General features: G+C 36.2%; 1 protein-coding gene across 1 annotated transcript in view; it reads left to right on the top strand.

The window, feature by feature from the left end:
* Positions 1–15,393, top strand: part of LOC107591828 (zinc finger protein 335-like) — an 18,989-nt gene extending 3,596 nt beyond the window's left edge. Inside the window, exons 2-29 of the mRNA XM_016281097.1 lie at positions 2,662–2,860; positions 2,945–3,215; positions 3,339–3,416; positions 4,470–5,396; positions 6,575–6,718; positions 6,795–6,968; positions 7,094–7,352; positions 7,501–7,678; positions 7,861–7,973; positions 8,137–8,155; positions 8,291–8,428; positions 8,616–8,692; positions 8,785–8,945; positions 9,033–9,250; positions 9,346–9,445; positions 9,581–9,654; positions 9,785–9,814; positions 10,984–11,267; positions 11,347–11,488; positions 11,580–11,786; positions 11,909–12,051; positions 12,220–12,359; positions 12,493–12,593; positions 12,782–12,868; positions 13,346–13,429; positions 13,627–13,692; positions 14,408–14,513; positions 14,639–15,393. Of these exons, the coding sequence (XP_016136583.1) occupies positions 2,669–2,860; positions 2,945–3,215; positions 3,339–3,416; positions 4,470–5,396; positions 6,575–6,718; positions 6,795–6,968; positions 7,094–7,352; positions 7,501–7,678; positions 7,861–7,973; positions 8,137–8,155; positions 8,291–8,428; positions 8,616–8,692; positions 8,785–8,945; positions 9,033–9,250; positions 9,346–9,445; positions 9,581–9,654; positions 9,785–9,814; positions 10,984–11,267; positions 11,347–11,488; positions 11,580–11,786; positions 11,909–12,051; positions 12,220–12,359; positions 12,493–12,593; positions 12,782–12,868; positions 13,346–13,429; positions 13,627–13,692; positions 14,408–14,513; positions 14,639–14,760 (4,635 nt within the window). The 5' untranslated portion in view covers positions 2,662–2,668 and the 3' untranslated portion in view covers positions 14,761–15,393. The remainder of the gene's footprint in view (positions 1–2,661; positions 2,861–2,944; positions 3,216–3,338; positions 3,417–4,469; positions 5,397–6,574; positions 6,719–6,794; positions 6,969–7,093; positions 7,353–7,500; positions 7,679–7,860; positions 7,974–8,136; positions 8,156–8,290; positions 8,429–8,615; positions 8,693–8,784; positions 8,946–9,032; positions 9,251–9,345; positions 9,446–9,580; positions 9,655–9,784; positions 9,815–10,983; positions 11,268–11,346; positions 11,489–11,579; positions 11,787–11,908; positions 12,052–12,219; positions 12,360–12,492; positions 12,594–12,781; positions 12,869–13,345; positions 13,430–13,626; positions 13,693–14,407; positions 14,514–14,638) is intronic.
* The last annotated feature ends 9,117 nt before the right edge of the window (positions 15,394–24,510 follow it).

Below are 24,510 nucleotides of genomic sequence, written 5' to 3'. Positions count from 1 at the left end.
GTTTCGAAGAATGTTTAAATCCAGATAAATAAGCAATTTTAACTACGGACCGTGATCGTGACTCCTGGCACGAAATCTGGCAGCTGATACATAAAAATGTATAATAATAATAATAATAATAATACAGTTATGGGAACTTTGCATCATCATTAAAAAAAATGCCACTGAGAACAGTGTAACCTTAGTTTTTACCGAGCAAACAGCAAAAATGACGAGAAAGACTGTGGCCACTGCCACGAACTCTGGCAGCTGCCTGTGACTCCTGGCAAGAACTCTGGCACATTTTAGCGTTCATATTCTGGGCTATGGAATGCCAAACCTTAGCTATAAATAAATACGCAAATAAATATACAAAGAAGTGCAATAAAGCTAAAATTAATAAATACATATATACATAAATATACAAAGAGAAGTAAAAAATAACTCAAATAAAATAAAAATAATGAATATTTAAGTACATTAATTTCCCTATTTATGTATATTTTATTTTTTCCACATTTAGTTATTTTTTTCTTTTCTTTCTTTCTTTATTTACTTAACAGCAATCGAGCCAGAGTAGGCAAATTGTAAGCTTTGAGGACGCAGTGACACCTCCACTGTGGCCTCAAAGCTTACTCCTCGCCTACTCTGACTGGATTGCTATTCCTGAGGTAAAACACGCCCTCCTCATTACCCTACAGACAAAGAAATGTAGAAATACATACATGTCAAAATAACGAAATGTATGAATAAATACATTTAGAAATGAATATATAAATAAATGCTTAAAGTAAGTGTATAAATAAATAAAAGGAACAATTAATAAATGTGGGAAAAATAAAAAAATATACATAAGAAAAGTATAAATAATATTTTTTTTTACATTTTTTGTATATTTAATTATTTATGTATTTCTACTTTTGTCAGGTTTGGCATTCCATACTTTTCTGCTTGTATGTAAATAATATTTTATTAATAGTAAAATTATTAATAAGATTATTAATATTAATAGTGTCATTAGTATTAATAGTAATTATTAATATGGTGTGTACTGAATTTGGTCCTCCAATGTCACTGTTTTAGTACATTAAGCCACATTAAGCATTTTAAAATGTCCCAAAACAGTGCCTTGAACTAAGCACTGACTGTATTTCTTTATACTTGAGTCCAAGTTCAAAATAAAACTGTATAAGCCGCTCCACTGTGAACATACGGAGCTGTATGAACCACTGTAAGCTGTAAAGTAAACAGGAAGTGTTTGTCCGGACTTAATTGGTTTTGCGAGAGAAATATTTTTTTCCTCCCACCGCATATTTTTTCCACCACCATGTCCCTTTAAGGGCTTCATTGTTAAAACTGAATAAAAATGTTTATCATTTTTTACATAGCTTTTTATTTTAATAGCTCACAGATTACTGCAAAACACTTGAAAGAAACAATTATATAAACCCACTCTATCTACAATATAATATGATTTTATTAACAAACTTTTTTACTGACTAGTTTTTTTATATGTTACCCTGGACCACAAAACCAGTCATAAGGGTCAATTTCTCGAAATTGAGATTTGTATATCATCTGAAAGCTGAATAAATAAGCTTTCCATTGATGTATGGTTTGTTAAATTGTTAGGATAGGACAATATTTTGCCAAGATACAAAAATTTGAGTATCTGGAATCTGAGGATTCAAAACAATCAAAATACTGAGAAAATCACCTTTAAAGTTGTCCAAATGAAGTTCTTAGCAATGCATATTACTAATCAAAAATTAAGTTTTGATATATTTACGGTAGGAAATTTACAAAATATCTTCATGAAATATGATCTTTACTTAATATCCTAATGATTTTTGGCATAAAAGAAAAATCTATAATTTTGACCCATACAATGTTTTTTTGGCTATTGCTAAAAATATACCCCAGCGACTTAAAACTGGTTTTGTGGTCCAGGGTCACATATAGTGTGAATTCTTGTAATGGTGAGAAATAATATCTGTATATAATATATAATTTTATATATGTACACTACCGTAAAAATTTTGTTCGTACATTTTTTTAAAGGTTTTTAAATAATTCTCTTTTGCTCACCAAGGCTGCATTTATTTAGTCAAAAATACAGTAAAAACAATAAGATTGTGAAATATTATTTCAGTTTAAAATAACTTTTTTATTTTCTGTGATGGCAAAGCTGAATTTTCAGCAAGCATTACTCCAGTTGTCAGTGTCACATGATTCTCTAGAAATCATTCTAAAATGCTCATTTGCTGCTCAAGAAACATTACTTTTCGTTAATATGAACAGCTGGGCTGCTTAATATGTTTGTGGAATCCATGAAATTGTTTGATGAATACAAAGTTCTAAAGAACAGCATTTATTTGAAATAGTCTTTACGGATCAATTTAATGTATCCTTGCTGAATGAAAGTCTTAATTTCTTTATAGAACTTGCTGACTTGAAACTTTAAAATATTCTTAATATAAATATTCAAATACTGAACTTCCACAAAATCATGTTAATACATCAAAATCCACATATATTTTTAAAACATTTTTCAATAAAATTATTATACTTCATTACACGTTACACGCTTGTCCACTCATCGGCCATGCCCTTGCATGTATCATTCAGGATACAATGTCCAATTTAGTGCTGTAGTACTGAGAGTCAGACACTTTCCCACAGAGCAGAGATGGACTCTGAGGAGATGGAGGTGGAGAGCAGCAGCGATGTGGGGCATTCTGGGATGGAGGAGCCGTCGGAGAGCGGCATGGGCATGGAGTCTTCGGAAGCCATGTCTGCCGATAGCAGCGATGCGGCGGCTCCTCCTGCCCCGGCCCCAGAATCAGACTGCCACGTAGGACAGAGCTCTGAGGGACTTATGGTAAGACAAACAACCCACACATTTATATCTCCGCATTTTAGAGTGTATGTAATTCATATCACATGCATATCATATGCACTTTAGGTTTTTATCCCAGAGACAAGCTCCAGTACAGATGTGCGAAGAGTTCATCTCCCAGACTCCTCTTCTGTCGCCCAGTCAACCAGTGTGTCCAGCGTCTCCACTGTGACACAGTCGGTCCTGGTGTCAGAGTCTGTCCAGGTCCTGGTCCACTCCAGTGCTGTTTCTGAAGGAGGAATGATGGTTTCTGATTCCACTGCTTCCACATCCTCAGATCTCGGCTCAGCTATTGACAAGATCATTGAATCCACCATTGGACCTGACATCATGAATGGTAGAGAAACCTCTTGCCTCTTCTTTTTTATCACAACTAAGGTGTTTAATATGGTAGACATTGTCATCTTTATGTGTATGTAGTATTCAATATAAATACTGTGTTTCTATGCCCATTTTACAGGATGTATTGCAGTTACGAGTGCAGAGGATGGCAGTGCAGAGACCACACAGTATCTGATACTCCAAGGTCCTGATGACGGTAAGAAAGATTCCTAGAGTTTAAGGTTAAGGGCTGTATGCAAAATCGCATACTCTATGAGTAGGTGCTTCTCTTAAATAAGTGATTAAAACAGTATGTTCCATATAGTATGAATGTGTGTAGTATTATTGTAAACCAAACATCTGACCTACAACGTCAGTTGCATCACTTGCTGACATTCACAAATCCTCTCCCGTGACCTCATGGCAGAGTAAACTGTCCATCAGATGCACACTTCAGAATCTCGCCGGAAGTAGTAGGGCATCCAGGTACTTTTCACTTGCTGTTTTATGAATACTGTGAATTCGGACATACTACTCCTTTCACATACTGTTTTTCACCTGCACTACATGGTTGTTGGGAAACAAAACAAGCTTTGAAATAAGATAAACTAACTAAAAATCATAATATATTTATTATATTAATTCAGCTCCAAACTTCTGGATTTTTTTTTAAATTATTGCTAAATGACCAAACCCTGTTCCACAGAAAAATACAAATCATATGAGTTTTGAACAACATGAGCATTAATAGATTATGGCAGATCCCTTAAATAGATTATGGCAAATTCCTTCATATGGCGATGTCTATTTATATTGTATTGTATTAAAAATCTCTTTTGATCTTGTTCTTGTTCTTGTCATAATCTGTGTGACTAATCTAGATTTTCAAAGTTGCTAATTAGTATATTGTTTGACCCAAATGTGCTAGTAGTATTACCATACTCATTGCAGGAAAGACATTTTTCAAATTGACTTAAAGGGATAGTCCATGTAAAAATGAAATGACTCCCCTTCCTTCCATTCCAAACCTGTAGGAAAAAAACAAAAAACATATTTTGAGGAATGTTGGTAACTGAACAGTTTCAGTTCCCATTGACTTCCATTGAATGGACAAAAATGCTTCAAAAATGTTCTTCAAAATATCTTCTTTTGTGTTGCACAGATGAAAATGCATACAGATTTAGAACAACATGAGGGTGAGTAAATAATGATGAAAGAGGGGTAGTTCTTGGATATTCAAATAGCCATTTCCTTTGTTCACTGTGTATAGGAGCTCCTATGGTGACTCAGATGTCTTCCTCTGCACTGTCAAGCCGCATTGCCATTGAAGCACTTGCCGATGGACCCACCTCCACTTGCCTGGACCAGGCAGACCTGTCAGATAACCCGCAGGGCAGTGTGGAACCCGACCAGCCTGGACACTCCGGATACCGTGAGCACGACGATGGCAGCAGCAGCTGCAGTCGCCCAGACCAGCCGCAGCATTCCCAGTACATAGAGTGGAGTGGAGGAGAAGACCCAGACCAGACCAGAGAGGCTCGGTACATCGAGTGCTCGGGAGCTGAACCAGACCAGACCCCACGTCATTCAGGGGTCACCAACTACAATGTGGCAGACTCAGAAGAACCTCTAGGGTGTTATGCAGCAGAGTGTAGTGGTACGAACGGTAGCCCTCAGAGGCGCTCGTTTCGCTCCTCCCGGTACGTAGTAGAGTGCAGTGATGGCTACTTGGAGTACAGTGCTGAGAGTGCGGAGCGGCCGCAACATTCACGTTATATCGACAGCAGCGTGGATGACAGGGAGCACGTCTCCGCATCAGAGCAGGAAGGAAGTCCGGTAGATGAGCCCCAGCACTCCTATTTGCCACAGGGCATGCTATATGCCGACGAGGGTGCCGTTCGGCACTCACTGGCTGACACAGTGGGATCACAGCTCACTGATCAAATGGACTGCAATGATAACTTGTCCGGCCCATACATAAGTAGCAGTGGGACATATTCCACCCATCCAGAGCCTGAAGTGGAGGAGTCTGGGGTGGTGGTTGAGTCTGGGCATAGAACCCCAGACATGGCTGAGCTAGAGGAAATGATGGAGGTGGTGATCGTACAGCAATTTAAGTGTAAGATGTGCCCATATAAAAGTGTCTCCAAGGATACGCTCATCAACCACATGAGAGACAAACACTTTAAACCACCAGGTAAAGTAGGAGGTGCTAATTTTGTCTTTTCAAATGTAAATTCAACTCTTTGTTTTTAATATCTGCCCCATTAATGGCCCTGTGCAAAATGGGGTCATACTTTATGCTTAAGAAATGTATTTGAAACTTTAAGGGCACATGATGGCCACAAAGGCTTTTTAGTCAAGTCATGTAAAAATTTATTTATATAGCACATTTAAAAGCAGCAGAACTTGATTGGAAATTGAGCAGCAGAGATAATGCAAGCTTCATGAGACACATTCAAATTCTGATGTAAAGCATCTCTAAAAAGACAATAGTGTTGTAATTCAGCTCATGTCAGTTCAGTGTTGGTTCAGTTCAGTTCAATAATTGTGTAAAGTTCATCAGTTATAAGTTTAATTCAGCTACAATCAGCTCTACAGAAGACATCATCCAGCTCAAGTTCAGTTCATCTTCTGTTCTCATACGTTAATGTCAGTGCAGTCAAATCGATATTATTACTGAATTTTAGAAGTCTGTTAAACCCTAACTAAGCAAACTAGAGGCAACAGTGGCAAGGACCCCAAAATCCATCAAGTGACAGAAATGGAGGGAAAAAAAACTTTGGGAGAAACCAGACTCCCTTGTAGGGACAGTTCTCCTCTGGCCTGAATTAACAAACACAATTAAAATAACTTAATGCAAAAAATAGGGCCGGTGTCTTGACATTTTATCCTACCCGTCAGATTGTCCTACCAGTGTTTACGGCGCATGCGCTCATCAATATTACGTCCTTTTTCTCATGCTGAACAACAATATTTAGTGTATCTGCATTACTGTAAGGGTAGGTTTAGGGTTGGGGTAGGTGTAGACTTTAATAAAACACAATCTAATAGGTAGAAAAAATTATTTAATGTTGGTTTCCTGTAGCTGTAACTGTTCTAGCTACAACCGAGAATATAACACATAATTACTGTATTTGCATTACTGTAACGGTAGGTTTAGGGTTGTGGTAGGTGTCGACGTTAATAAACCATAATTTTACAGGTTGCATTTTTCGTTGTTGAATTGTACTACCCACGGTTTTAATGGGAGGTAGCAAAATCTGACAGGATAGCAAAAATCGACAGAACACCATCTTAAGTATCAATCAGGTCTTAACTTATGTATGCAGTTCTCTTAAGGTTCTCTTGTTCAGAATGTGCTATCTCATGTAGGTGGTCTGGGCCAAAAGAAACGTGGACGGGGACGTCCTCGAAAATCCGAAAGCAGAGCGCGAGCGGCCGCTGAGGTCAAGAAGGAGGAGCCTCCTGAAGAGGAAGAAGATGACATCATTGATGCAGGCGCTCTTGATGATCAAGGTCAGTGGAGAGCAGTTTGCATACTCTATATTTCATTTCCCGTTTTTTTTTTTTTTTATCTGCATTTTGCATTCAGGTGACAGTGATTATAAGCCAGCTGATGAAGAGGCCATGTCCAGATTGGCTTCCAGTCACTGCACTCCTCCTCCTTCCTGCTCTTCATCATCTTCATCTTCCTCACGGAAACGGCCCCGCAGGATAGTTGGGCCACCCCGCAAATTCCTTCCTGACTCAGGTCTTAGCTTTTCAGGTCTAAGAAGTTGAATAAAATATTTAAACATTACATTTTAAAGAAATTAACATTCAAGTCATAAATCTACTTCACAACTTTCATAGATCTGAGATAACTCTTATTTTCACCTGTGTATGAAACAGAGTCACCAGCGGCGTCTCAAACAAACAATGCAGGGGACCCTCAAGCTCCTGAAGAAGCAAGTTCCTCTGGATTGGAGAATGGATCTTCCTCACTATCCAATGGGTCAGCAGTGGAACCAGCCGTTAGTCAGTCAGATTCAGAAAACAAAGATCCCTCATCAAACACAGGCCCTGATGACCTGGAGTTTTTGCCTAAAAAACGAGGCCGGCCATCTAAGCGATTCCTTCAAAAGAAGTACAAAAAGTACATGAATCGCAAGTAAGTAATACCTGTACTATTCTTTGATCATCCACAAAAACATTTGATTAATGTCTTGTCCGTTTGACACAAAATCATATCTTAGAAAACCTTATCCATTTTAAACATTCTAGACTGTCAAAACCTATATATAACCTTTTTTTTTTAGCAAGTACTACAGATCCCTCAAGCCTCTGCTAAGGCCTCATAACTGCTGGATCTGTGGTTCTCGCTTTCTGTCACAAGATGATCTCAGATTCCATGTGGATTCTCATGAGGGAAATGACCCTGAACACTTTAAGTGCCTGCAGTGCAGCTACCGCTGCAAACGGTGGTCCTCACTGAAGGTAAGAACTAGATTCTTTCATTTGACAATCTATAAATCCATAAAAATTTATTTTATTCACTTTTATTAGTTAAATTATTAGGTATTTTTAAAGGTAATATTTTTTATTTAATTGAAATGTTTGTATAATATGTGCTAATGTCTAATGTGTATAACTATAACATTGATGTATGTGTCCTATAGGAGCACATGTTCAATCATGAAGGTACAAAACCATACAAATGTGAGGTGTGTGATTACTCCAGTGTTTATAAGAAAGACGTGATCCGCCACTCAGCTGTCCACAACAAAAGCAAGTAAGAATTCAGCATGCCTCCTTTTCATGAATCAATCGTCATGAATTTTATTTTGTCAAACCCTTGAGGTCATTTATATAAAAAATATTGAATTAATTTAAAATTCACACATGACATAACCTGATTAAAGTATTAATTACTGTTCTTGTTTCTTCTCCTTTAGGAGTCGGAAGACAGATATGGTGAGGTCAAAGATGTGAACCATATGTGAACAAACAAACATTCATGTTTAAAGGAAATTGTCCTTATTGACATGATATATCAGATAAAGTTAGCTTTGAGTTGTTTGATGAGGATAGCTTTTCATGCAACAGCAGTCTTGCGTCAAACCTTCACAGGTTCCCAAAGTGTCCGAGTTTCCATGCCCCATCTGCTGTCGCGTGTATCCCATGCAGAAACGCCTGACGCAGCACATGAAGACACACAGCACAGAGAAACCTCACATGTGTGACAAGGTAAAGTTCTTGTTTAAATTTTGTTAATTAAACTAGTTTTGATGAATCAGTAAATAAGCCTTAGCACGTTGTCGTTAACACAGATAAAAAAAGTCGCTATGATCTATATTGGCATACAATGTTTTTGTGAAATGCAGCCCTGCATATTTGCTATGTTCACACTAGTATAAATGGGTTTGCTTTGCAGTGTGGGAAATCCTTCAAGAAGCGCTACACTTTCAAAATGCATCTTCTCACACACATACAGAACTGTGGCAACAGCATGTAAGTGAGATGTCAGGACTCAGTGTAACTGTCTGTTCCTCCACTGGTAAACATAAAGTAAAGGTAGCTATTTTTCTCTTCTCCTGCATCAGGTTTAAGTGTGAGTTCTGTGAATACACCTGCAATGACAAAAAGCACCTGCTTAATCACCAGCTGTCCCACACCAACGACAAACCGTTCAAATGCGAAGAGTGCAAATACTCCACAAGTAAAGAGGATTTCCTAGTGTCCCATATTGCCATTAAACACACTGGTGAGTTATGTAATCATTAGAAAGTTTTTATTTTTGGCAGTAAGAAGGTTTTCTGATAATACCTGTCCATCTTCACCCTCTGATCAGGTGAAAAGCCCTTCTCATGTGACATGTGCCACTTCACGACCAGACACAGGAAGAACCTGCGGCTGCATGTGCAGTGTCGCCATCCCGAGGCCTTCGATGAGTGGAGCCAATCCCACCCAGAGGAGCCAATTCGCCAGCGCCAGACACCTGTTTTCAGTATGCAGCAGATTGAGGAGCTGAGATTGCAGCATGAAACCCAGGGATTTCAAGGGACCATTGTAAGTACATGGATATGCCTTTTGATGCCCTTGTATCTGAATGGAAGAAAATCCCAGCATCCATATATATATAATATTTGTTTTTACACCTAAAGGTAGCAGTGGACCCCATTACTTTCCAAACCATGGAGTCCTTAGGGAACACATCTGTATCTCAAGATGCACTGGGGAACACTACCATCATTTACGAGCAAGGTCAGTAGAAAAGTGATCAGTGGATCTGTGTTTGGAACCCACTTAAAATATATGGTTGGTGTGATTTATGAATATAATTCACCTTATTAATATTAAGCGTACAGTGTTAAATTGAATCTTTACCCTCTCTCACAGCCCAGACTACAGACCTCTCAGCCCAGAATGCTCTCGATCTGCTGCTAAACATGAGTAACGCCAGAGAACTGCAGGTACTGTACTGACACACTCGCATCATCTCCTGGAATATAAAATAATGTTATAAATACATAATGTGTATGACATTTATTGGATAAAAAGGTACCAGTAAGTTTTAACTTTTTAAAACTTCAATTTTAACAGCAACAACAACAAAACTATAAGCCAATACTGGTATGTATCACTGTTTTGCATTTGACTTGTGCATTAAAGTGTACAGATTTCAGATACAACCCTACAAAAGGCCAAAAAAGCTATTTTAGTATTGCATTTATAATAAAATAGCAAAAATATATATTAAGTACTTTCCATTAAAGTGTACAGATTTCAGATGCAACCCTACAAAAGGCCAAACAAGCTATTTTAGTGTTACATTTATAGTAAAATAACAAAAATATATATGAAGTACTTTCCATTAAACATATCTGGATTGGTTCTGTTAGTTGAATGTATAACGGTCCTACATTACAAGAAAAGCAAAGTAAAGAAAAGTAGAAAATATTCTTATATGAGGTTGGTATATTTGTACTATAACAATAAGCAATAGAAAACAATAAAAAAAAGTTTTGTGATGGAGTATTACAAAGTATAAATTATTTAAAAACAGATTGAAAGGTTTTCTTTACAAAAAAAAGCTTTTCTTGTTTTTCTTTTAATGTATGTGTACACAGACTTCATGTGTACAAAACATCAGACATGCTTTACACACAATAATTAATTAGTTGTATTCCAAGATTATTTTTGCCAAAAGCTGGCATATTGTATGTAGATCATGTACAATGCAATAAATACTTAGTAATTATTAGTAAGCCATAATAATGCTATCAGCCTTTTTATTATTATAGCTTATTATATTTGTTCATCTATATCCCTAAAACTCATCACAATGTTAAACTGAAATTATGTGACTATATGACTATATTATATATCGTTTTGTGATGGAGTATTACAAAGTATAAATTATTTAAAAACAGATTGAAAGGTTTTCTTTACAAAAAAAAAGCTTTTCTTGTTTTTCTTTTAATGTATGTGTACACAGACTTCATGTGTACAAAACATCAGACATGCTTTACACACAATAATTAATTAGTTGTATTCCAAGATTATTTTTGCCAAAAGCTGGCATATTGTATGTAGATCATGTACAAAGCAATAAATACTTAGTAATTATTAGTAAGCCATAATAATGCTATCAGCCTTTTTATTATTATAGCTTATTATATTTGTTCATCTATATCCCTAAAACTCATCACAATGTTAAACTGAAATTATGTGACTATATGACTATATTATATATCTATCCAGATTTTTATTTTCTGTGATAAACTGATCCCTCTTCTCAGGTGGCAGTGTTGAAACCAGATGGTAAGACCCTGGAGACGGGTTCTTGGACCGGAGCTGGCTCTGGGAGTGAGGGCTCATCCTTGCAGCCTCAAAAGATCGTCACATTCCATGTGTCAGAGAATGGGGACACTCTGGTGCAGGAGGCATTTGAGACCGCTACAGGGACCGTGGAGCAAGAGGAGACAACGGGTGTGTCGCAGGAGGTGACGCAGATTGGTATTGGTACATATGAGGGAGCAGATTTCAGTGTGGTGGAGCAGGCCTCTGAAGAAACGACACACAGGTACTATCAAATGTCAAAAAGAGCCACTGTAATGCCTTTTAATGTCATATAAATCCTTTAAGATGTGTGTGCTTGGCAGCAGTTTAGAGGAACCCTCAGCAGAGCCTCAGGTAATGGAAGTGAGCACCGAGCCCTTGGCCATCTCTACACCTCTCAAAGAGAATAAAGAGAAGTTTTATTTGAGCTCAGGCTTGACAGATGGAGTCCTGCAGCAAGTAGAGGTGAGACTCAGCTTTGTTACTTCACAGGTGGAATAACTAATTGTGCTCCTTCTCAATGGAAAGATTAATTGACAAAATTAATCTCCTGCAGCTGAGCAGTGAAGCTCCAGGTTCCCCTTCCCTGTGTCCATCACCCCCTTCTCAACAGCTCAACACCAAACGCTTCTCCTGCCGCATCTGCATGGAGGCTTTCCATGGCCGCTCGGACATGGAGAACCACAAGAGGGCACACATAGACCCCAAAACATTCAAATGCCCTGACTGTGACTTTACAGCACCTTCTTGGCCAGAAGTCAGGGTGTGTTGGTCATGTGGTTTGAGTTTTAAATCAGTATTTATTCATTTTTTTGATTTTTTTCTACAAAACCCTTTTTGTTGTGTTAAATAATTTTTTTAATATATCTATTTTTATCATTCTAGTCTCACATGGCCATGCACGCATATTTGAGGCCTCATAAATGCAACAGCTGTAGTTTTGCTTCTAAAAACAAGAAAGACCTGAGACGCCACATGATGACACACACCAACGAAAAGCCTTACGCCTGTCAGGTCTGTGGCCAAAGGTAAGGGAACAATTGAGAAATTATCATTAAAATGATAATGGAATTGATTTATTAGAGAATTTGTACTGTTAACATTACTGGCTATACAGCACTTCCACTACTTGATGTAAATAACACATGTACACGCAGACCTCCGCAGCCTCTCAGTGCTCTGAGTTTCTCTTTAAGGTTTAACCGTAATGGTCATCTGAAGTTCCACATGGAGAGGCTTCACACACAGGAACCCTCACCCCGTAAACCCCGCTCTGTGCCCTCTCAGCAGACCATCATCGTCAATAACGATGAAGAAGCTTTAGCCACACTGCAGAGTAAGTAGTGAATCTGATAGTTAGACTGTATTTTGTTTATATAGAAATAATAGATTCACACAGCCCTATTCTGATTGTTTGACATATCTTGTCATTTTTACTTTATAATATTTCTTTTTCCTGTGTTGTTCAGATCTGCAGGCCGGTCAGGCAGTCATAAGTCCGGAGAGGTTGCAGCAAGCTTTGGGCCAGGAACACATCATTGTGGCTCAGGATCAGACTCTTTCTGACCAGGTATTGCACACTTGCACAATGCACACAGTCTCATTCTCATTCTCTGTGTGATTGACTCTTTTTGGCCAATCATAGAGCAGGGTATTAACTTTTAATGCATGTGTAATGCAGAAGGTTTTATACCAGCCCTCAGCTAGATTCAGGTTTTCACATTTTGCTTGTTTTTGACAAAAATCTAAATTTCTCAGGAGGAAGCAACATATATTCAGCAAATCACAACAGTAGATGGACAGACGGTACAGCACTTAATGACTGGAGACAATCAGGTCACTGAGGTACAACTCATTTTCTGAGGCTTTATTCAGAAAACCAGCAAAAAATTATATACACACTACAGTCAAACTTTTGGAGTTGTTTTTTTATTTATTTTTTTAAAGTAAAAAGTTTTTATAAAAAAGCTTTTATAAAGTAAAGACATTAAATTGATCAAAAGTGACATTAAAGATATTTCATAATATAAAAATATTTTCAACATTAATAATAATAGGAAATGTTTCTTGAGCACCAAATCAGCATATTAGAATGATTTCTGAAGGATCATGTGACACTGAAGACTGGAGTAATGACTGCTGACAATCCAGCTTTGCCATCACAGAAATAAATTACATTTTAATATATATATATATATATATATATATATAAATCCTAAAAAAAAAACTTGAACTGTAGTGTGTGTGTGTGATCAGCAAACACATTCAAAACCTTAATTTGTAATCATGTTGAATGCCCACTTCTGCCCTGTACTTTCTCAGGTCCAGTATATCATCTCTCAGGATGGAGTTCAGCACCTGCTCCCACGGGAATATGTGGTGGTATCTGAAGGAAACCACATTCAGGTTAGTATATGCTCTTTCCATCATTCATAACCCAAGGGTCCAGAATTCCTCATGGTTGTCGATGAACAGTTCTCTGATGGCTGGGAGCCTCACCTGATCTGTTACTGCAGCCTGAAAAACATTTTCAGTGTCATTTGTGGCCTGTAGGATGTTATATTTCATCATTATGACAAAAAAAATCTGATTGTGAATTGCAGATGGAGGATGGGCGGATTGCTCACATTCAGTACGAGCATGATGGAACATTTCTGCAAGAACAACAGGTTGAGGCCAGAGCAGAATACAAACATGTTTTTTTTAAATATATATTACAGCTTATATTATGCCGCAATAAAGTTGTTTGAAGTACAGTAATTACAGCACGATAGCTTAGAGATTCTACTTTGAGCTGTTCATGTCTTAATGCTAGAAATTATTTGAACATATATGGCTCCATATGCAGCTTTGTTGTTAATGACAGCATATAAACATCTCAATGCTATTTTAATGAAGTGACATCAATCAGAAACATAATACCATTCAAAAGTTTAAAATAGGTAAGAAGTTTTAATGTTTTTTTTTAATGCTTGCCAATCTGTTTATTTGATCAAAAATACTGTAAAACGGTAGTATTATGAAATATTATTTAAAACAATTGTTCTGTTCTATTTTAATATATTTTGAAATGTAATTTATTCCTGTAATGGTAAAGCTGTCCAGTCTTCAGTGGCACATGATCCTTCAGAAATCATATATGCTGATTTGCTGTCTTATTATCAGTGTTGAGTGCTTAAAGTTTTTTTTTTTTTAAAACATGCTATTTTTTTCAGTATTCTTTGATGAATAGAAAGTTGAAAAGAATTGATTGAAATAGTAATCTTTTTTTAACAATGTAATAGTCTTAACTGTCACTTTTGATTCATTTAACAGTGAAAAAGAGTTGCCTAATCAGTTTCTTAATCTGGTTCAAGTGTAAATCTCTTCTGTGTTGTGTGTCAGATTGCCCTGTCTCAGGATGGACAGATCCAGTATGTCCCCATCACTGCCGAGCAGCAGGTTGTCGCCCCTGAGGACCTGGAGGCTGCCGCCCATTCCGCTGTCACTGGTATGACCTTACACCTTCACTCTTAGTTTTAATCACTCACAGTGCCAATAACAGAAAGTTCTAATACTACAACCTTCTGGTGATGTTTAAGAGAATCAGAGGTGATGAAAGTGATCTGTGTGTAGCTGTTGCAGATGCAGCCATGGTTCAGGCTCAGACGGTTTACACAGAGGCCACACCTGAACAACTGGAGCAGCTGCAGCAGCAGGGCATCCAGTATGACGTCATCACTTTTACTGAGGAGTAGAAACAAGACACAAACACAAACACACTGACAGGTTCATCTGAGGCTCGTCTCAGCTTCAGATGACTGCAGTGGATACTAAGTAACAAAATTGTTTCCTAGACTTAAATTATTCAGTAAGAGGGTGAATGTACAGTTAGATCCTCTCTGAAAATTATACGACTCATGCCTTTGTAAATATTTAAAGCAGTTTATCTTTTTGTGCCTATAGTGTTTTGCCTTGTAAAGAAAAAGAAACACGAAAGCCAAGAGCAGCCTGTATGGAGAATCACTGTATTTAATTCTACATGTTGCTGTGATGTACTACAATGGATGCTATTTCAGTGACAGTGTAAACAGTAGACTGGAGGATTGAGGTCTCATTGTTATGAAAAAGTTCCTAGCTGTAGCTAAAGTGCTTATGAAGGAGGGTTGATTATTTGTTTTCATTTTACATGAAATGTGCCATTTCATCATTAACTTTTTAAGTTTTGGAGGTTTGTTTTTCTTTCAGATGGCTACAGAAAGGAAACAAATAAATCACAATGTCTATCTGAACTGATCGTTGGTTTTCTTAAATTCGTCTTGCTACAGTACTGGTTTTACAAAGCTGTTGCACATGACACAAGGGAACAGAACATAATACAATACACACACACACACACATTTCTGTTAACATGCTTGGATACAGCACTCTAAGAACAGCCCAGCTTCTTTGGCAATGAATGTTTGTGGCTTACCCTCCTTGTGAAGGGTGTCAATGATTGTCTTCTGGACAACTGGCAGATCAGCAGTCTTCCCCATGATTGTGTAGCCTAGTGAAACAAACTGAGAGACCATTTTGAAGGCTCAGGAAACCTTTGCAGGTGTTTTGAGTTGATTAGCTGATTGGCATGTCACCATATTCTAATTTGTTGAGATAGTGAATTGGTGGGTTTTTGTTAAATGTGAGCCAAAATCATCAGAATTAAAAGAACCAAAGACTTAAACTACTTCAGTCTGTGTGCATTGAATTTATTTAATACACGAGTTTCACAATTTGAGTTGAATTACTGAAATGAACTTTTCCACGACATTCTAATTTATTGAGATGCACCTGTATTATATATATATATATACACTTGTAGATATTAAGAAAACATCTTGCTGACTTTTTCAACATCTTACAAATGAATGCCAAGCTGTGTGAGGTTAAAAGATGTTCAGATGAACTCATAATCACAATGTCACTGTTGTCTTCATCTCTTCTGCATTTGAATCTACTTTAATGCTCGGTACCAGGTTCCATTGGGATGGCCCAATTAAAAGGTGTGTTTTTTCACTTGGTTGTGACATGAGCTTGAAAATTGAATGTAACTTTTCAGAGATATGGTTAATAATAAAGTTTAAAGTGGTCTGTCATTGTATTTGCTCCGTTTCAACTGAATGCTCATTACATTAAAAGCAATTTTCATTTGTCTTTGCAGACCAAGGGTGGAGTCAGCATGATTTTCTGTTGTATTCAATCACTTTTTGCAGATGTAAGTATTAAATTGTATTTAACACTGGATATTCATTTAACAGCTACATTTGTAGATGAGGCCTCAAAATTTTCAGTCAAAAGATCAGTTTTTTTTGTCAATGGGTGCTTGATTAAAAATATATTTGTCTTTCATGGGTGAATCCAACTGAAGGACTTCATGTGCTATGTTCATCTGATATAATTATTTTTAAATATTTCTTTCATCCATATTATAACAGTTATAAAAAGCTTGCTGCAAGTTTAATCAGTCGGAGTGCCTCCAGTTTGTGAATAATAAAAACAAGTTGCCACCGTGTATCGAGGAAGAATATTCATCAGTAATTCTAAAGGGAAATTTGTAATAATTATGTAATGGATGTAATAATAGTGTAATGGATGCTGGCATATACAGGTGTGGTTTCAGAGGGCTCTCTGACACCTATGAATGTGTTCCATTACAGTTTCTGGTAAGACTTGGAACCTTTTCTAAATGGAAACTTTTGCATTCATTAATTAAGGAAAAATATTTCTGATGCGTCAGAAGTACGAATATTGTTACCATCAGTCTTATATGCTATGTGTTTGTCATGCTTATTTGGAGATGATATTCTTATAATTATTAAATAATAAATTGTGAAATAATTATTATATTATTCACTTTTCACCTCAGTGGCATAAACACAACTCTCCTACTACCAAAATCCTCCATCAAACCAGCAGTCTGGCACTTTTCTTCTCCCTCCACAGCCATTGCTTCTGAGAACAATGCAGAGAAATTCGGGTGAATTTTGTCACATAGCTTATATAAGGTTTTAAAATTCTAACTCTTAAAGAGACATTTCACCCCAAATTCAGAAATTTTCTGAATGTCATGTTGTTCTCTCAAAAGCATTATTGTAAGCAGTTAGTGCATCTGACTCATGACCACATGGCTAGCATCTTAAACATCTTAAAACTGGTGTCCTATGAATATGATTCACTTTATTTCACAGGAGGTGACATATATTCTGCAGAACAATTCTGCAGTACCCATTGACCAGACATAATGAAATCACTGAGGTACAACTTCTACTACAGTTTTACAAGAATCTCTATAAACAGGATCAAATAAACAGGTTTGAGACTCTCAGTCAGATGGATTCATGATCAAATTACAGTTTGACAGTATTGTTTGTCTCCATCTCTTCTTCTGTCTTTCATTGCCCAGGTCCAGTATGTCAGCTCTCAGAATGGAGTTCACCATTTAATCCCACAACAACTTGTGATGGAATCTCAAGGAAACCACATGCAGGTTAGCATGTGCTCTTTGACACAATGTATCTTTAACCCGAAAATCATAATCCCTGAAGAAATTTTTCCTTAATTTATTCTCGCTGTAGTATTGTTGTTGCCACTGCCGCCATGTCGTGAAGGCGCTGTGTTTCGTTGTGAAAGCGAAACTACTTTGTTTGGCCTTCCAAAAGAGGACGATATCCGCTTCGTCATGCCTAGAGCTGATCCGTGCTGGTCGCTGAGGAAATACATCAACTTTGCGCTGTGGATCGCCGGATCGGCTTTCACCGTGGACAAAGCGGAGTCCAGCCCGGGGTCATCAAATGTGGCTGCCGCAAGCCCACGCCATTCTCAAGCCCGCCCGCCTCTGCTCACTCAAGTCGGCCTCCGCATACTCTAGGCTGCTGCTCACTCTAGGTCTCCGGCCTCCACTCACTCAAGGCCACGGTGTGTGACGCTGTTTCGTTGTGAAAGCGAAACTACTTTGTTTGGCCTTCCAAAAGAGGACACGACTAGAAATCAGTGGTTAAGTTGTATTTACAACACTGTTCCAGAACAGTTTAACCCAAATATTCAGATGTGTGCAGCACATTTTATGGAGGATTGTTTCCTGATCCTGGGAGAGTAGACTACAATGCTGGCTGTTCTGACTCACAGACTGTAAGTACGTTTTTTATATTTAAAGAATTTGCCACTGACGATTCAAACGCGAGTTTTTTGGGCAGTGTAGAGTAGGGCTTGTTGTTTGTCATTTCTCCGATCACAAATGCCGACATGGTTTTATGTTTACGCGGCGTGATGCAACGCAACGCGTAAAAAGACAGTACAAGTCATTATAATCCGTAATTATGTCCCCACTGGATGCAACAAATGCCTTGTTTATAATGGGTTTTAATGTTTTTGTCTCGTCGCTCCGGCCGGACAGGGCATCACAGTATGGTAGGGGCGTAACATTTCCGTCACACGCTTGAGGTATTCGGCCAATCACAACGCACTGGATAGCTGGTCAATGAGAGCACACCTTGCTTTTCAGAATGATGAGCTTTGTAAAAATCAACGCATTTCAGAAAGGCGGGGCATAGAGGAGAAACAATAATGTACAGTATGTGGAAAATAATGTTTTTAATGTTTTTTGAACCTTAAACCGCATAAACAAATTTCATTACACCAAATACACAAAATAATGTTCTTTTTAGCAGCATCATATGACCCCTTTAAAGGTTGTAGCAGATTCAAATGTTCTGTAACAGCAGCTTCAAAAACATTTACTGTGTCATTCTTCGTGTGTAGTAAATTACAGATTAATCAATAAAACTAAATACATTCTGGTAACACTTTATAATAACTTTCATTTATAAATCATTAACAAACATTATATTATGCTTAACAGATCATTAGTTAATATATATTCTCATAGCTAGAAATATGAGATAATGTTCTTGTTAATGTTTACTAATGAATTTACTAAACATTACCCAATGATTAACATATGATTAATGTAAATTGAAATGCTTACAAATGCTGTTTGTTGTGTAGACCTCTATTTACACATCTTAACATATAATCTATTAATTACTTGTTCGTGTTTTTGCGCCAATCTAAAGTGGAAACTATTCATCATTTGCAAATGTTTATAAATGTTTACTAATCATTAGTACCTTTATGAACAGTCATCTCAATGGCAAAAAGTCTCCCGAAAGACCTGAATTTACCCTATTGACCTATCTTTACTAATCGTTTATTAATCATTTGTTCATGTTTTTTGGCAGTAGCCAATCTAAAGTTTATGGGCATTGGAATTTTAGCTAATGTAGCAAGGTTTGTGTAAAGGGTGGCTGGTTAAGTTCAGCTAAATGCTTGCTAAATACATAACAGATTGTAATTTTGGTGTTTTTTGAGTGTTATAATCCATTAGCACTCACATTAGTATACTAATCTTCAGTACATCATTAAACGGGATATTCCTTGAATCATAAATAAACAAATCATTTTTTAAAGAAAATACTTGTTCATTTATAAAAACAATATAATATAAAAATATTGACCTGTGTTCCCTTATACACTGTTGACCCTTTAACCAACCCTTAAACCTACCCTTACCACCAAACCTGTCCCTAACCTTACCCGTATCACACCTCAATAGCAGCAAAAGTGTTGTGCATTAGCACATCATTTTATAACATCTGTTAAAATCATTTGTAGATTTTCAATAAAAGCTTGATCATATGAATTGAAAGTTTAATAACATTTGTAAACATTTTAACTTACATGAAATGATGATTTGTTAAACATTATGTAATGTTTAATACATTTATTAGAAAACATTAACAAGCACGTTATCTCACGTTTCTAACTCTTTGAATATACAGTATATTAACTAAAGATCCATTAAGGATTATATAATGTTTGTTAATGATTTATTAATGAAAGTTATTAGTGTTACCTATTAAAGTGTTGCCTAAATTCTCACTGTGATTCTCTTCTCGGATGAATGATGGACAAATGGCTTATGATGATTATGAGAATGATGATTCTAGAATATTCTCAAATACATGAAAGTTGATTGAGGGATGAGAACAGCTGTGATGTAAATAAATAAAAAATAAAAAACATTGTAAATAAATAAATAAGTTTGACATTTGACAGACAGTTTCTAATGCTGGTCAAAGTTTAATTAATTATTGTTATTTATTTTTTATTCTGTTGGCAGCCAATGTTTTATGGATTACAAATCTAACAATACTTTTAATAATAGGTAGAAAAAAAAGTAAGTATTTGTCCACAGTTTTGAATTTTTCACTGAATAAATGAGACATTATACATTAAATCAGGGATGGGCAACTTTGACAGTGATGAGGGCCAGCACTTTTTTTCCTTTATACCAAGGGGCCAGATTACTAATCCACATCTAAACACCTTATTCTGTTGGCAGCCAATGTTTTATGGATTACAAATCTAACAATACTTTTAATAATAGGTAGGAAAAAAAGTAAGTATTTGTCCACAGTTTTGAATTTTTCACTGAATAAATGAGACATTATACATTAAATCAGGGATGGGCAACTTTGACAGTGATGAGGGCCAGCACTTTTTCTCCTTTATACCAAGGGGCCAGATTACTAATCCACATCTAAACACCTTTTACTTTTACAGAGTCCACTAGTTTGTTACTTTAACTGAGTAGCAGTACAACCAAAACACACCAGCTGTGAGAATGCATTTAGGAATATTTTGTGACAATCTGCGCTGCAGCTAAATTGTTGCATAATTTAATTTGCTCTCATTTAATGCAAGCCTTACGCTTTGTAGTTTGGTGGAGTAACTGGACTGAGGGTACGATGGAGAACTTGAACTGGACTTTAGAGATACACTGCCTATGATGAACAAAAATCTTTTACAGCTCTTCAAGCCCTATTCAAGCCCAACAGGCAATTTAAAGGTAGCATTTGAGGATGTAAAATTTGATTTAACTTTGCACAGATGTGGTTAAGATAACACATCATGTTTAAGTGTTGCAGTTTTTCATATACTACTGAGAGAGCAGTCAAAATATTTTTCAAAGGGCCACACTTCCTTTTTCTCTCGGTTGTTCATCATGGTCTTATGCTTAGATAGGTTGTTCCTCAATTTGACAGGAAAAGATCATAAAGTTCAGTTCAAGTCAGTCCCGATTTTTAGAGAATATTTGAACAAGAGAGGAAAATGAAGCTGATTTTCTTTCTTCTTGTCCTCTTGAAAAGCGGTGAGAATGGTATTGTTTTTCTGTTTTTAAGATTAAGGAGCTAAATCTGACATTTAACTGAAACCATCTCTAGGATTATATGTAATTCTCTATTTAAATTCAATAGCAGACATTTGACCTATTTTAACTGAATTGAAAACATTTTGTGGGTTAACCTTAATACTTTTATTGGTACTTAAATGTATTTGTATGATTTTGATAATAAAATAATTGTATGCTTATCATAATAACACTACAAATTAAACTCAATATTTTAAGCAGCAATAAAAGATGGGATTGTCTATCATCTCAATCATCTTTAATGTTCAGTAAATGTTTTACAGGAATGAATTCAACAGAAGGACTCCGTGTGCTTTATTCATCAGAGAGAATTATTTTAAAATATTTCTTTCCACCATCCCTTCAAAGTCATGAAAAATCTTGCTGTAAGCTTAATCAGTCAGGGTGCGTCCTCTTTGTGAATAATAGAGGACAATTTGCCTCCATGTTTCGAGGAAGAATATTCGTCACAAATAACAATGGAGAATTTGAAGTAATAATTACAGATCTGAGTGTAGTGGATGCTGGCATATACGGATGTGGTTTCAGTGGGTTCCCTCACACATATGAGTATGTGGAAATTACCGTTTCTGGTAAGATTTTCTGTTACTAAATACTTTTATAGAATGCGTTACTTTAATAGAAACATTCATTAATTATGGTTTAAGAAATATTTTGTAATCATGCATAATCAGTCTTATATGAACTATATGTTGGTCATACCCATTTGGAGGTTGTATTTCTGTAATTATAACAGTTTGTAAACTAATTAATAATAAGAATAAGAACAATAATAATCCAATTAATCTAAAAATAAAAATGTAAAAAAAACAATTGCATTTTCCATAAGTAGATCCAAGTGGAGTAAACACAGCTTCTCTCTCGACAAAATCCAACATTAAAACAGCAGTCTGGCCGTCGTCTTCTCCCTCTGCACCCATTGTTTCTGAGAATAACGCAGAGACACACAGGTAAATTTTGTCACAAATATGAACCCCTTACAATTCCAACTTTTAACAGTTATTAATCTGTGTAACACAATACGTTAAGCAGTGACAGCTGGAGAATATCCTACAATCTAGCTGCTGTTTTCAGCATTCTGGTGTTTGCTGTCATCTCAATGACACTGCTCGTGTATTGTCTAAAGACCAGGAAGAAAAAATCCACAGGTAGGTGGAAGGACAATGATTATTTTTAATCACCTAAGGATTTTTTTTAGCTGAGCACATTTTCTTTCTTTTTTTTTGCCCACAGATAAAAGTGAAATCTGTGGTTCTCCTAACGCCACCTTGGTAAGCAGTTTGTACAAACTGTATCTTCTCCACTGACTCATAACCACATGAATTCAGTATCTGAGCAAAGACATTACAAAACAGCTAAACATACAGCAGATATAAGACATTTAAATGTAGAGGCTCTTTATGAATTATATTCTTAATGAATAATACTCTGGGGTAAAATCAATTACAGCTTGTTTACAGCTTGTTCATAGTATGCTGATCTGTAATCAGCTTCATCATCTATAACAGGGAAAATCTGATTCTGCATTAGCGAACGTAGCTTTATATAGATAGATGGATGGATGGTTTCTGAAATGTCATCAAACCCTGTCTGCTCAACATCTCTCCACAGGAGCAGGACGGCATTATCTACTCTATGGTGGAGTTTAAGCCCCACCAGGATCCATCTGAACTTTATGCCAATTTGCAGATACACAGCCCAAAAGACGCTAATGCTTCTTCAAGCTGTACAGTCACAGTAAAGGAAACCGTAGAATATTCCACTATTATGAGAGCATCAGCATAAACATTTGCAATGTTTGTGTTCAATGTATTCATTGCTATGATTTCATTGATATGGTTTGCTTGAGGAATTTCTTTCTTACAAGATTTTTTAAAATATGTTTTTAATGCAACATTGTATTGATACTGTAGTAATTATTTTATTCTTGAAAATGTCATTATGATGATTAATGCCTGAAAAATTCTATATAGTAAAAGTTACTCTTTACTCTTAAACAATTTGGGTAGTTGACTCATGTGGGTGTTTGACTTAGAAAGACAGAAACATACAGGATGACAATTTGTGATGCAATAATTATAATTGCAATAGTTTTATTTTGGATGAACAAAGAACCTTTCAATCATGAATCTCTATTTAGAATGTCGAAATCTGTCGAAATCGGTTTTTGCAATCCTTAGTACTTCTTTAGGCAGCAAAATGTAGGCCCATCAGAATCTAGAAATAGTCTTTGAGCGAGGCAACAGAAACATATGTGGTAACGCATGTCATATGTGATGTATTATGTTAGTATCGAATAGGATTTAAGGGATACTGGGATAATTAAGGACACTCAAATGAATCAAGACTACCAGTTTACATAAACCATACCAATAAATTCAGAAATGACATTTTATGGCACCCTTGCTTTGTCTTCATCCAGGTCCTAGGTAGGCAGTTTGTTGACCTGTCCATGTTGATCTCAGAGATGAAGAGAATCCATTGCATTTACTTCAGAGTTCAGAGGAACAATCTTTCATGTAATGTTTCTCAATTCTATTAACTGAAACTAGATTGAAAAAAAGATTGAACTGGTCATACAGAACAGTTATAGACTGTTAAATAGAAGTGAAACTTAAAAAAGGGGGATCAAATAGTCATCTTTTCTTCATACATTGTTAAATATAAATTGACTGTTGCGTGCTAATTTAATATTGACCACCATTCTTCCTGTTCTTGTTGTTACACTTCTATTTTACATTTCCACATAAACCAAATGTTTTATACTGTATATTCTAATGAATATAATTTCCCATTTTGACTAAAAATTTGACAAAAATATATATTTTTAAATATTTTTAGGGGCATATATTTTTTTCTTCAATATTTTGTTTTCATTAGTATCTTGCAAAATCAAACTGATGATTTTTCAAGGTTGGTTTACAAACAGTTGTGTTGACACCCTAATGCATGGTAAAAGATGATCATGTATTTTAGTTTTAATATTTTATTGATGTTTTTATAGACATTTTCCAAATTTATTAGGAATATTACAATATTATGGCATTTTATGCCATTTTTACAATTATTTTGCTGTCTTTACTGGACAAATATAGTATTCATAGAAATACCTTTTTTAGATATCAGATATTTAATCTAATGAAACACGTATAGTTTGCTTATAATCTTAAATTATATGATCCCATTTGATCTCAGTCTA

Source organism: Sinocyclocheilus grahami, unplaced genomic scaffold, assembly GCF_001515645.1.
Source record: "Sinocyclocheilus grahami isolate Dianchi unplaced genomic scaffold, SAMN03320097.WGS_v1.1 scaffold146.1, whole genome shotgun sequence".
Lineage (NCBI taxonomy): Eukaryota > Metazoa > Chordata > Actinopteri > Cypriniformes > Cyprinidae > Sinocyclocheilus > Sinocyclocheilus grahami.
The sequence above is the reverse complement of the archived record's forward strand: the minus strand, read 5'-3'. Positions and strand labels throughout refer to the sequence as shown.